Here is a 13,043-nt window from a genome sequence, read left to right as displayed (position 1 = left end):
AAAAGAGGAAACACCGTAGTCAGGTACCAAGGCCTTTTTTCCCCCTCTCCCATTTTTTGAAGCAAGAAAAGAGCAGGTGTCCAACCTGAAAGTGAACAAACTGCCCAGTAAGCATACATAAGGTGAGAAAGGCTGCAGATCCAAGACTCACCTCTGCATAACGATGAAAGTGTTGATCATGTATTCCTCTTCATTCTTTGTTTTCTGTAGCTCTTCTGCCAAGATGTCACTCATTGTGCACTGCAGGAGATATGGTACTTCCACATTGCGGTCACCATCAAAAACGCCATAGAGCGCTTCCCTGTTGTCGCAGAAGTTATTGGCTGAAAGCGCTGCCACACACAGTCTAGGAAAACAAAGCAGGACCGTATGAAGATCGTTACGCCAACTTCTCTTCTTGTCATTCTGGCCAGGAAAATGCAACCCAGTCTGATAGCTAGTTTTAACACACACTGTTCACAAGCATTTCACAACTGCTTTTTGAGCTGTGGAGAAGAATCAGACTCATCTAACAGTACTGATAAGTGGAGAGAACTATGTTGAAAACTCAAGCCCTAAGGATTTTTCCTCCTTTTCAGCATGTGAAAAAGTCCCTTGTTTAAAGAAAAAGACAAATTTAAGGGGAAAAGTATGCCCAAAACAATATCAATTGAAACTGCACTTGCCCCTCCGAAAGCCATCTTTATGATTTAACACAGTGATGACTAAGTTAGCTGTTATATTAGCTAACACTGAGTAAAGGTTTGCTGGCACTTGCTAGGGAAACCTTGGTAGCAGAAGATTTCTAAAAGGTATTTAAGGAACACAGAAAGATTCATCACATAGCCAGCAACACAGAGACTGGCAGACTTTTGGTACATTCTATGACTAAGGCAGCACTTGACAAATAAGTTCCACATGGTATGAATATTCAGAATTTGGCCATTCTACCTCTTCCCTTAGCATCCCTGATTTGCTTGGTAAACATCCGTTACTTCAAGATAAAGAAGCTTTCCGAAGAGAAAAATGCTTTCAAACATTCAGATCTTTTGCAAATACTGGAGTCTTGCATAGACAAAATGTGTCTGTTACACTCGTATCTTAGCAACTCCTCTGACAAAGCAGAAAGCTTCGAGCCAGGCAGGGACCCAGTATATGAATATAAGTCATGGCACGGCCTCTGCGAGGCCCAAAATCTCCCCAAACTTTCACTGAAAAAAGGGTTTCTTTGTATCAGCATTGAGGCGCTCTGCTGCTAGGATGCTTGCGTAACAAAAACAAACACAGGTCTTACTTGTTCTTAACTCCTGACGCTTCTGTATAACCGTGACTCCACACTGCTGGAGCTCCTGAAGCATCACCAGCTGAGGGCTGGTCAATCTTGAAACAACGGATATTGCTGCAAGGAGAAAGGAAAGGGAAAGGTGCAATGAAATGAAATGCTGACGTGATCTAGCTTATAAACGTAAAGAGAGCAGCTTTCTTCTTCCAGTTCTATCACAGTATTACATTTAATAGAGTAAGATGAAGCAGGACATTCAAAATTGGTTACTTTTATATGAAGAACAGAAAAGCAGCAAAAAACGGAGCCTCTGTAAAGGTCAGCTGCACTGTTTTGCTTATGTGGCTGTTCTTTTCCCCACCCCCACCCCTAGCTGTTTTTTTTCAAACTTGGCCCAGTAGGAATACAAGGCAAATTTGTCACTAGCTTGATGAAAGCTGGAACAGGGGAGTCATTTTCTAACTCATATTCTCTCCCACCCATTTTAAGAACAAGTCTCTGGGTTCTCTTCCTTGTATTCAGATGAAATCTGTATGACCCACATCAACCCCTAAGGGAAAAAAAAATGCCTTTAGAAACAGCAACATGTAGAATAGCCTTCCACGAACACACACACAAATTAGAAACCAGCTCCATCCTAACCCCCCACTCATTTGCAACACGGCCTGCAGTCTGCACAGAGAGCACAGCCATTCTGCCTTCTGTGATTTTACAGTCCAATTTCTAGTTAGGCTCTTGATCCTCTGCACTCCAATTTCAAATAGCTTGCATAGCGTAGTAAAGACTTAAAAAGGGACCAGCCCTATCTGTTTATATCCTTCTCTTCATGCCACTGCTTTGCTAGGGAGACATGACCTCCCCTGTGCCCCCTATTGCTCTCTTCCAACAGCAGGGAAAGCAAGCTCCTCACACACTGCGCAAACTTCAGAGGCACCGGAGCCTTTCATGGACCAAATGAATCATAAAAGGACACAAGCAGAAAGGTCTAAGTGCTCACTCTGAGGATTCATTTTTCTCTATCCAAACTCCCACCTGAACTGAACACACACAAAGTCTTTTCAGCATCTCACAGCCTGTACAGCCTCAGAAGCCTTCCGCAGATAACCTGACGGACCGTCACATCCCATTCAATTTCTTTTCACACTAATATAGCAGCAGTCAGGGCATGCATCAGCTAAAGCACATTAAAAGCAAACAAGTTCCATAAATAACGTTAGACCCACTGGTGTTTTAAGCCCAGGGTTTTGCAATTGTCTGTCTCTCAAATAGAAAGCAAAGGTCTTACCAACAGCATTAGAAAACAATTATCAGACACTAATCAAACCAAAAACTTGGATCTGTTCTAAAGTAGCAGAGACAGTAATTCCCTCTGCCTCTGCAAAGGGCTGCACACACACTCTCCTCCACGATGACCCAAGGCTTCTCACACGAGGCACTGGACAGGACAGAGGAACTTGGATCAAAAGTCTTTTTTTTTTTTTTTTTTTTTTTTAATGTTTTTAACTGGGTTGACCAACCTTTGGTTCCTGGGCAGGTGAAGAATCCAGATTTGTCTCAAAGCTTCCCAGCAGCAATGAAAAAACCACCTCAATGCATTTACCTTCAGCCTCCTTGGTGGTACAGTAACAACTGGACCACATTCCCCAGAAAGAAACAACATTCAGCAACACATCCCATGCAGAGAGAATGTGCTCAGACTTCCAAGCATCAGTCCTTTTTTCCCCCCTAATTTAAAGGGACTGTTACAATTGAACATGATATTACTAAAAATCAGAGTAGCAGCACTTAAAAAAAAAAAATTAATTGCTACCAAAATCCTTACATCCCATAAATCATTTGGCATCGCCGTCATGAGCATGCAAGCCTCCTCCAAGATTTCTATACATTAAAAAAAAAAAAAAAAAAAAAAAAAAAGCAGCATGAATGACAGGACTTTTCTCCTCCTCACCAGAAGTGAGAACAGATATTAACCTACTACCTGCTTGCTTCCTGGCAGGGCACAGATGGAGAGCTGCCTTTCACATGCAGAAAGAAGATATAAAAAGTGCCAAGTGTACAAGTAATTTTTGTGCCTGCCACAAAAAACAAGCAAAAGGAGCATCTCCTCCCTCGAGTTAATTTTAGCAGTATACTGTGGAAGTCAGCATAGTATATCAATACATACATCCACTAAAAAGCTCCCAAAGAGGCCTGAAACAACTGACCAGGGCTTATGAATATTTGCAAGGAAGAGAATAGATCTGAGGTCTTAACAGTAATTTTTTGGTAAGATTAAAAGCAAAAAGGAAGGAAAAGAAGTCTGTGAATTAAAGACAATTCATATGCCAGTGAAAATATACAGCGTGCAACTGGGACATACTACTCTCTACTTAGTCTTAGGACTTAAATTTGTATAATACTGCTATTGGGCACGGCGCCTGAACATTAAAATGGCAAGAGACTGGCTTGCCTACCCTGCCTGCCTGTCACACAGGAGAAAAGCTGATCTTTCGCTTTAAGTTTAGGCACAATTCAGTTAGCTTTTTGACATTTTTTTTTCCTACGAACCAGACACACTACGAACATAACACACTGCTGCTTCAGGAAGGTTTCCTGTATACAATGAACGACTCTTAACATAGAGGAATACCCCTCCTGCTTGTTTTTGCTGTCTGCTGTGGAACATGGGCTCTTGTTTTCATCTGTGAAAACTCATTACTTGAGCTTGCATTTAAATTTGATAAAATCCTATGATTCAAACTGAAAGCAAATTCATACTGTGAGTTTACCTCGCCTGCACAAGAAATGAGATTTAATACTTCAATGTCTGATCTTAACCATTTATAAACAAATTGTGAAACAAGTGCTCAGCCTTTTGAAGTAAATCAACAGTTCCCCAAATCATTCAATATTTAAGGATTAAACAGACCTAGAAGGAAGCTTGGAGCTGATTCAATTCCCTTCAGTGGATAAGAAAGGCCCAAGGCAGCAGCACTATCCACAGATTATCCATTTTAGTACAACAATTTCACAACACATTACAGAATGAATCCATACAAAAACCTCCAAAGTCAATCCTTACAGGGGAAGCAATTCAATCGTTCTTGAGAGCATCCAGTAGGCACAAGGCACTTTCTAAATTTCACTTATAGATGACACCTTAGTCACAGGGCAGGAAACAAATAGGTAGATGGGAAAGAAATAGAGGGTCCCAAAGCAAGGTAACCAGGAATGGAAATAAATTATGGAAAAAATTATTTATAGACAAAAGCAGAGAGTACGAGAAGGGTAACAAGAAGTGGTATGTGAAGAGGTAACGAGAAGCACAGTGTCGAAAATGGACCCAAGTGATTATACAAACAGATGAACTCGAGCAAAAAATATAGTAATAAGCTACAGGAGTCTCAGTGATGGAATAAAGCAAATATTTTGGTTAAAAATAGTGTCAGAAGTAAAAGGGAGGTCAAATTGGCCCAACAGTGGTTATATCTGACCTCTTCAGGGGTTACAGTTGAAAGCAATTGCACTGAAGTGGGTAAAGTGGTCCCCTTTTATAAAATATTAATTTCTGAATTACCTATACAATTTGTTATTCTCTGATCCTCTGACAGCAAGGAGTCACGCTACTTAAAGAGAAATAAATTTCCATGTATTGTAGTTTTGTCGCATACTAACGGCAGGAGTCATTCTGTCCCCTCTCCACTCTAAGTTAACTTACTTCAGCAGCTCTAGGGTTTTGTGATCCAAGGCTAGTCTGGGATTTCCAGTCAGGTCCAGCTCTTGTAGTTTTGGAGGCAGGTTTTCAGGCAACGTGATTTCACTCAGTTCATTGCAGCTTAAATCCACGCACTGCAAAAGGAAAGCAGCCAAATAAGCAAGAGAATTCAGCTGTCATTAAGATCCTACAAATTTTGATTAAATGTAATAATGCACTTTTTATGAGTAACTAAGGCTGCACCAAAGACCTAAGACCATTCATTTACATAGGTGGTTCTTACAAAAGAACTTTCATATGGCATTTAGCCATTTTCCCAGATGTCTGGGACACCTGCAAATGTTTGCTCCATTTCCATTTCTGGCCAGGTATAATCCTGTTACAAAACTTGTAAGGCTTGTCTGCTCTTCATAAAGACAATGACCAGTGTAATTTCATTAACAGACCACTATTTTAGAAAAAATGTTGCTGATGAAAACAGTTGCCAGTCGTTTAATAGATTAAGAAAGTAGAAACAAAATACAGTTGGGGCTTCTAAGACACTGGCATAGCAGCCTCTCCTCTGAAGTCAGTTTAAACCAGCATCGGTACGAGCACGCTCTCAGGAATTCAATTCACTGAGAGGTATTAAAACAAGCAGTGTTACATTAAGCACGGAGGGGAAGAAAAAGAAAGATATATCAGAGCAGTTTCAAACATGGTTTTAATTCATATAATCTTGGAAGGATTCATATTTAAATACACAGTCAATAAAATGAGTAAACAGAAAAACTAAATCTGAAATATTTTGAAAAAAATATGAAACAAAAATGAAGAGAAACTTGCTGGCTACCCACCAGTTAAGAACAAGTTAGCTACAACAGTGTAGTAGAATGATAAAATCCCCAAATAAATATAGTTGAAATTGCATATCCAAATGAAGGTCAATACACAGGAAGAAATACGGTATTTTAGAACAAAACCAACTATTCAAACCCTGTTACAGGACCACCAGTGTAGTATGCACCAAAAATGGGCAAAAATAATTTTTAGAGGATGGAGCAGGTTGATATTTAGAAAGAGGACAAGAGAACTATCCACATATCTTTCAGGAAGATAAGAACAACCTACTTCCAACCTGCAAAAAGTGAAAACTGAAAACTTTAGTGAAACTGAAGGCTAGACAGGAGGGGAGAAAAAGCTTTCCTGGCTGCACATTTTCACTGTCATGTAATTTCCATTGATACAAGTAGGAGAACCTTATATTTTTGTTGGTATTTTCAAAGAAATTGAGAGTTTATTGTAAATGCCAGTCATGAGCTGGAAGAATATATAAGATAGCCTAGTTAAAAAAAATATATATATATACTAACACTATTAAATATATTCAATGTACACGATTAATTTTTTGACCCAAATCTTGAATCCCAAGGTTGCTTGATATAGAGGCCTCATTATCTACAAAGAGCAAACTGTAGACATTATTTAAGCCCAATAAGGAAATCTAAATTTAAATCCATCATGCAAACAAAACTGTAGAAAGCTTAATAGAACAGCTATTCCAATGAGCTTTTTCTTCTTCTGCACAACTCCCTGCTGCTTCCACAGATCCAGTAATTACTTCTCAGATTAAAGAGCTGCCAGCAGGCCTTGCTGTGTTCAGCACCTCTATGCCACTATAAATCTGATAGAAGAGAACGCTGAAATAAGGAGTACAAAATGGGTAATCTCGTTGTTCTCATTGCATGCCCATATGTAAAAGGTAGCAGCACTCTATAGCAGATCCCTTGGACCCCAGGCACTAGTGAATATAGCTTATTCATCAGGTTATGATTTCTGAAATTTTATGGCACTGTTTGAGGAAGAGGTTAACAGGGAGTTTCTGCATAGTCATGTTAAATTCAGTTCTTATTCTATTCCCCAGGCAAGCAGGAAAGTGTATTTCCTAACTGATTCCAATTTCCTCATGCGTCATTTTAATGTAAGCTGTTTTAGCCCAGCCCATGCAGCATCAGAAGAATAATTACTGCAACTGCATACAGGATTGTGCACTGGGATGGACCGAGCTGAGGACAAAGAGTTTAATATTCATCATTTGCTTACACTACGCATACAGCTTTGTAACTGTTTTGTCCATGGCTGACAGAGACTTGAGTTATCTCCAGTTGTGGCCGAAGGTGGGCATAGCAACACTGATCTGCGTAATTAGGAGACAAACTATCACAGATTAATAGTTTCATCTTTAAGATGCTCCTGCTATTAGATCTTCCTTCACTTCAGATTTCGAGGTAATGCTCCTACAAAAGATAAACTTGACCAGAAACTGTGACAAGAAACCTCCATATGATTTTTCACTGTGGCAGCCCAGCAAGATAACCATGAAATAGAAATAACTTAGCTACTCATACCTGTTAACAAAAACTTGAGGAAATTAAACACAGGTCCCAGGCTGGAAAAAAACAAGCTGGGTTGCTGACCTCTGCTCAAGCTTACAGGAATACCCAACCGTTCAACTGAGAAAGAACATCAAGGTGCTCGATAGTTACTTAAAAGTCCTTTTTTACTTTTTAAGACAAAGAAATTGAAGTCAGCCAGAAATGCTGCAAAGAAAAATCTGCTGGGACAACTGCCCAGGTGTGCCCGTCTCCAGTTGCCTGATCATTCGCAGAAGGCAATCCAGCGTGCACAGTCAACCCTAATTCGGACACCTCCGAAAATCTGACTGCTTGACTTCATATCCTTAATTCACTTTTAACATATGAGAAAGCACAGAAGGCAGTTTCTAAGTACGTAAACTAAAAAATGTGTATTATGTGGTTTCTTAGAGGTGTCCACCTGACTAATGCAGGCAAGAACCTCAGTTCCACTGCTACTGCCTCACAGGCTATGGAGATGAAAAGGCTAGACACTTAAGCAGCTGGATGAAGCACCTGCTAATCTAGTTACACACACACCAACCAAGTTTCTCCAGACTTGCCTTCTCTCCAGAATGCATTCATTTTCTTCCTGTGACCAAGTCTTCTATGGTAATTTAAACCTTGCAAGGAACTATGCATAACTTCTATAGCCTTGACTGTAGTGTGTAAAATCTGCTTAGAGACAATTGCATCACTATAACAACCTCGTTCAGAAATCCTGGAGTTACTTAAATGCAATAACATCATCATTTATATTAGTTTTCCTTCTGAAATGATTTCAGAGAGCAAAGTAACTGCTGCTGCTAACTGTTCCAGTATCACTGACTCCAAAAATCTAACACCACAGCCTCTCAGGCTAATTAAACATGAAAGCAAGATTGCCATTACCGCAGGCAACAGAGTTTTGCAAGAAATTTAAGAGTATTTGAAGGCCACCTCAGTTAAAATTAAACATTAAGTATGACATAATCACACATGTGACATGCTTTGCTACAACCAGACTTATTTCACCCAATTACCAAATCCATACACAAACACCAAATTCTAAACTTACTTTGGCACTTTTTGAAGGCTCTCAAATGCCTAAGGCTGAGCTCCACTTAAGCTAAGTAATGGATACAGCCATTCAATACAGGCTCAGACTCCAAACTGATAAACACTAACCCCGACCTAGAGAAATCACCAAGAGGTCAGAAAAACTCCTATACGCACCAAGGCTACAGTCCTTTGAAACACGACACTTTCCCCTGTAGCAACTATTTTGACTTGTTTTACCAAAGTCTTGCAACCAGACTTGCACATCGATCAGGCATTTTTCTTCCACAAAGGTGGAGTCCTAAAGCACTCTGTCCTCTTAGGTGGAGTCATGCACACTATCCCTGCAGTCCTAAAACAATGAATGACTTCCATGCCTCTTCTGGTAGAGGGAACTAAATAACTTTAAGGAACCATCAAGAGGAGAAAGTGCCAGGTCTTTCAAAATAATTTTTCTGCTAAGCATTGTAGCAAAGAGTGGCACTTTAAATACTGATGCTTCTGTGGAACATTCAGCTTTCTCAAAAGCAACAACAGAAGGAAAAAGTTGTTTGCTCCCTATCAGCATGTTTACATTATCCTCTTTTTTTGGTTAAAAAATACCCTCCTACTTTTAGGGAGATGTTTACTGTGCAGAGCCTCACTCCCCCACCCCAATTCTTCCTCTAAGAAAAAAGGTTTTACTTCTAATTGATTCTAAACGGCCCATGGTTTCCTCTGGCTATTGTTCCAAAGAGGGAGGAGTATTCAAAAATCCACAAGTTTGTTTGAGATTTCCTGACTAAAACCACAAAGCTCATCTTTACATGTACTCACTGTCCAAAGAAATTATTGCTCCTGCTGTTTAGCATGACCCCAGACACTGAAGCACACACACCAGTCTGGGAACTTAGCCTTTTGACTTTACTGAGTGTGTGAAGGACACGTCAGTTGTTTTGATTCCACGAACAAGTAATCAGTTCTCAAACTCAGAGAACTACAGATAGCCTTTTCGGTGTTATCACAAGATATGTACACCATGAGTTAACTGTATCCCACTTTCTAATCTACTGAAATAGCATGAGACCTGAAATATTCTGCAGTATAGCCCAGAGTGAAGGAGAAATTTAATTCACAAAAAGCAAGCAGTAGTATTCTTCAGCACAGTTAAGCAAAGAATGCATTCCACAAGAAGCAGCGTAAGGAAAAAGCTCAGAATTACTTTTGGAAGAACATACAAGAGATCAATTAGGCATTCTTGCAGTTGTGCAAAATATGACTGCAATTAGGAAAATTAAAGTAGCTTGCCTATATAGCCAAATTCTCCGCTCCTGGAATTTATCTCTGTCCCTAAGGCCTATCCTGTCCTGCAGCTTCAGCAGCTTTTAAAACTATCAGCACGAACTCTAAGCAAAGTCCATTTCTACACAATCAACCAACTGCCAAGGAAGCAAGAGTTAATTATGCATAGCTCTTGCCAGATGTTTAAGTTGCATCATAACAGACTTGGTCACAGGAAAACTATTAGCACTTATTTCGCAGAGAAAATGGGATCTGGCAAAGGTGAGCATATAATCAGATTCTGAGGCTCTCCTTTCCTTCCACTCTAAGGCAGCACAGGAGACAGCATTTTGCTGTGTTCTGTCATTTCAGACAAGAAAGCAGCAGTCAAATCTCTACAGTTTCTGAGAATATACTACTCTGTAGCAACAAGAGAGCTGAAGGGAGAATACAACTGGTAAAGCATGCATTATACTTGCTTCTTCTAAAGCACATTCCTTCCTTACCTTTATTTCAGGAAGCTGCATGACCTCTGGGAAGACTTCAATGCAGTTGGAGTGAGCAATCACAGTATGCATACGTCTACAGTTCATGATGGTTGTTGGAATGGCTTTCAGTTTGTTCCCACTAATATCAATTTCCTCCAACTCCTCCAGCTTGGCCATTTTGCTATGAAAATAAAAATTTGAGAATTTTTCTTTTAATACACATGCAAATTTTATTTTAAAATGATGATAAAAGCAGTGGTTTTCATTATTTTAAGAAAATAAAATTGTAGACTTTGGCCCTTTTTCACACTAGCGCCCATCACTTCTCCTCATATCAGACACTAATACAGTTGTAGAACAAAAGTTGTGCTTCTTCTGTCAATGTTGTTTTAATGTTACTTTTAAAATGATTTTCCTTACATTCCCCCCTGCTCCCTAGCTCCCTTTCACTCTTCTCCCCTCTTCCTTTCCCTCTTTTTTCAACCCTAATTTCTCACTTCCCCCCACTTCTTCTCCTCTGTCTTCTGGTACCCTGCTCAATCCCTCACTCCATACTTTACTTAACCATCTCCCTCCCTCTCCCTTGCCATTGAAGCCCAGCTGCCTAAAACATCACACAAGGACAGATACATCTCTCTATTTACAGGCATCTCTTTTCCAAGGTTGTACCCCAACTTTACAGTATACCTTACACTTGAAAGATTGCTGATTAAAATAGAGTGAACTAAAAATAGAATAGTTCATCTGAAATTGCTGTCAAGGGAGAAACTCCTTCTGGAGTGAGAGGACCTTTTCCCCGCAGTGTAGTTTAGTCCACTTCCAAAGGACATTTTCAGACTGTTCTGCTCACAAACCTCCCATAAAGACAAGTCCAACAGGTGAGAGCAAAGTGACTAAGTCAGGAAAAGCAGAGAACTTCTTGCTCGACTCCAAAAGCACAGTCTGGTCATGCTAAATTAGTCTGGCTAAAAAGAATTGCAAGTACAACAAAAATGCACCAACCAACACATAGAACTCACTTGTCTGTGCAATGCAAGAGCATGTAGCAATGTGCAAAAGAACATAACAGATGAATCCACCATTGCATATCACTACATTCAAAATAACCTGTGTCAGCCAATTTCTGTGCAGTTTAGTTCTGGCTGCAAAAATGTTTTATGTTGCCCATCAGTGGGCCAGCGGTAGGAAACACAGTTACTTACCTTGCGGGAAAGCTCTGTAGGCGATTGTAGGCCATGTGCAAGATTTTTAGGTGCGGATGGCCTGTTAACAAGGGTACACATTTATCTGTGAGATTGTTATTGGTCAAATACAACTCCTGTAAGATGCTATGGGTTTCTTCAGAAAGAGTGGCTGGAGGAAGCATTTCCAGTTTGTTGGCTGAGGCATTAAGAAACCTCAGGCTGCAAAGAAAAGTAGCATAAGGGAGTTAAGTGAAAAATCCTGTGGCTTTTGTCTAAAATATAAATAAAATACCTACATATGAATTAAGATATTTACAAAACAATTCTCAGAAGCAACAAGTTCACAAAAATGGATAGAAAGACCAGAAGTCTAGCAGTATATAAACAAAACTTCTGATCAAATTTTTAAAATGAACAAACATCAGCAGAGTACTTCAAAATCCCTCTATCTATTTATCAAAAACTCAGTACCTCTAACATTGCTATACATGTACCTCACAGGTCAGAGTAATAAGCCACATCATTTCCATAAGCATTCCACGCAGAAATAAACTCTGATGCCATCAGCATAGATGCCCTTTGAGTGACTAAAAAAGCCATGGGTAAAAAAACAGCAATTTTTTTTTTTTTTTTTTTTTTTTTTTTTAAGTATTTTAAATACTGGCTAGGTCACAGGTAGCATTTTTAACCTGCAGATCTAAAAGCAGCTACAAAGTATGAGAAGGTACTTATTGAATATTTGGATGATTAGAGATGCACCAATCACAAAAAGCTGAGATTCAAGCAGTAATTTGCCTTTTAGGTTTTAAACTGAGATAGAGCTAATCTTCAATTTAAACAAAAACAGTTATATATTTGCTTGCTGATCTATGCAGAAAGAAAACCAGATTTCCATGCAGTTCCTCAGTGTCCTTTCCTACTCCCCACATCACAGATATCCTTGTTAGTATTTTCTGCAGACTGATCACAAGCAGCAAGGACTGAAGAAGCACAGAAATTAAGCTGTTCTTGCGCTCTCAAAGAATTTTTTCCCAGGGTGGGACCAAGACATGTTGAGGTATTGGTACTGCCTGCTTTTGCAAGTGGGGTTCTACAGAGAGAGGATTCACATTCTCATCATGGAGTTTGGTGATCACAGAAAGCACTGGATGAATATACACACTAGGCATCTCGAGGGCTAGAATTCACACAGGCAATTCCACAGAAACGGAAAAATAAGGTCATTTATCTTTAGTATCATAATTCTGGCATGACCATGTCTTTTTAAGAAATAGAATCTCTCTCTTCCTTCCTCCCCTTTTTGGAAAAGGCTGCCTAAGAGAACTTGTCACGCAGAAGTAAATCTGTGCATGCCAGTCTGCAGTGACCACACAGCTGGGCTCAAACCAGGCTGCACTGCTCCTGTCAACTAATGGGAAATGGCAGCTGCAACAGTCAAAGCTATTTCCAAGAAACAAGACCCAGAAATGAGCTGGCAGAAGCCTACAAAGCCAGTGAACAGGATGCAAAAGGTATGCGTGCTCTTGTTGACTGGTCTTAAGAGAAAGATATAAAATATTGACAGCTCTTTCCCCCTTTCACCTACACAAGAACTCGCACTGACCTTTAAGATCTTCTAATGAATGAAATGGATTTGCAAGAGTTGCAGCTTGTGAAACTCAGCTGCAAATAAGGGTCAGGCATGCTACAGAGAAGTCACATGGCATGCTGAAGGATTAAAAAAAG

The 13,043-nt window shown here is 39.8% G+C and overlaps 1 protein-coding gene across 2 annotated transcripts in view; it reads right to left on the bottom strand.

The window, feature by feature from the left end:
• PHLPP1 (PH domain and leucine rich repeat protein phosphatase 1) overlaps positions 1-13,043 on the bottom strand; it is a 101,298-nt gene that overhangs the window by 6,260 nt on the left and 81,995 nt on the right. For both annotated transcript variants that reach the window (XM_026079832.1, XM_026079831.1), the window contains exons 11-15: positions 11,337-11,537; positions 10,153-10,315; positions 4,959-5,089; positions 1,274-1,378; positions 152-346 (exon numbers count right to left, since the gene is read on the bottom strand). In XM_026079832.1, coding sequence (XP_025935617.1) covers positions 152-346; positions 1,274-1,378; positions 4,959-5,089; positions 10,153-10,315; positions 11,337-11,537 — 795 coding nt within the window. The remainder of the gene's footprint in view (positions 1-151; positions 347-1,273; positions 1,379-4,958; positions 5,090-10,152; positions 10,316-11,336; positions 11,538-13,043) is intronic.

The sequence above is a fragment of the Apteryx rowi genome, unplaced genomic scaffold (genome assembly GCF_003343035.1).
Source record: "Apteryx rowi isolate R43461 unplaced genomic scaffold, aptRow1 scaffold_50, whole genome shotgun sequence".
Classification (NCBI taxonomy): domain Eukaryota; kingdom Metazoa; phylum Chordata; class Aves; order Apterygiformes; family Apterygidae; genus Apteryx; species Apteryx rowi.
This window is presented reverse-complemented; position numbering and strand designations above follow the sequence as displayed.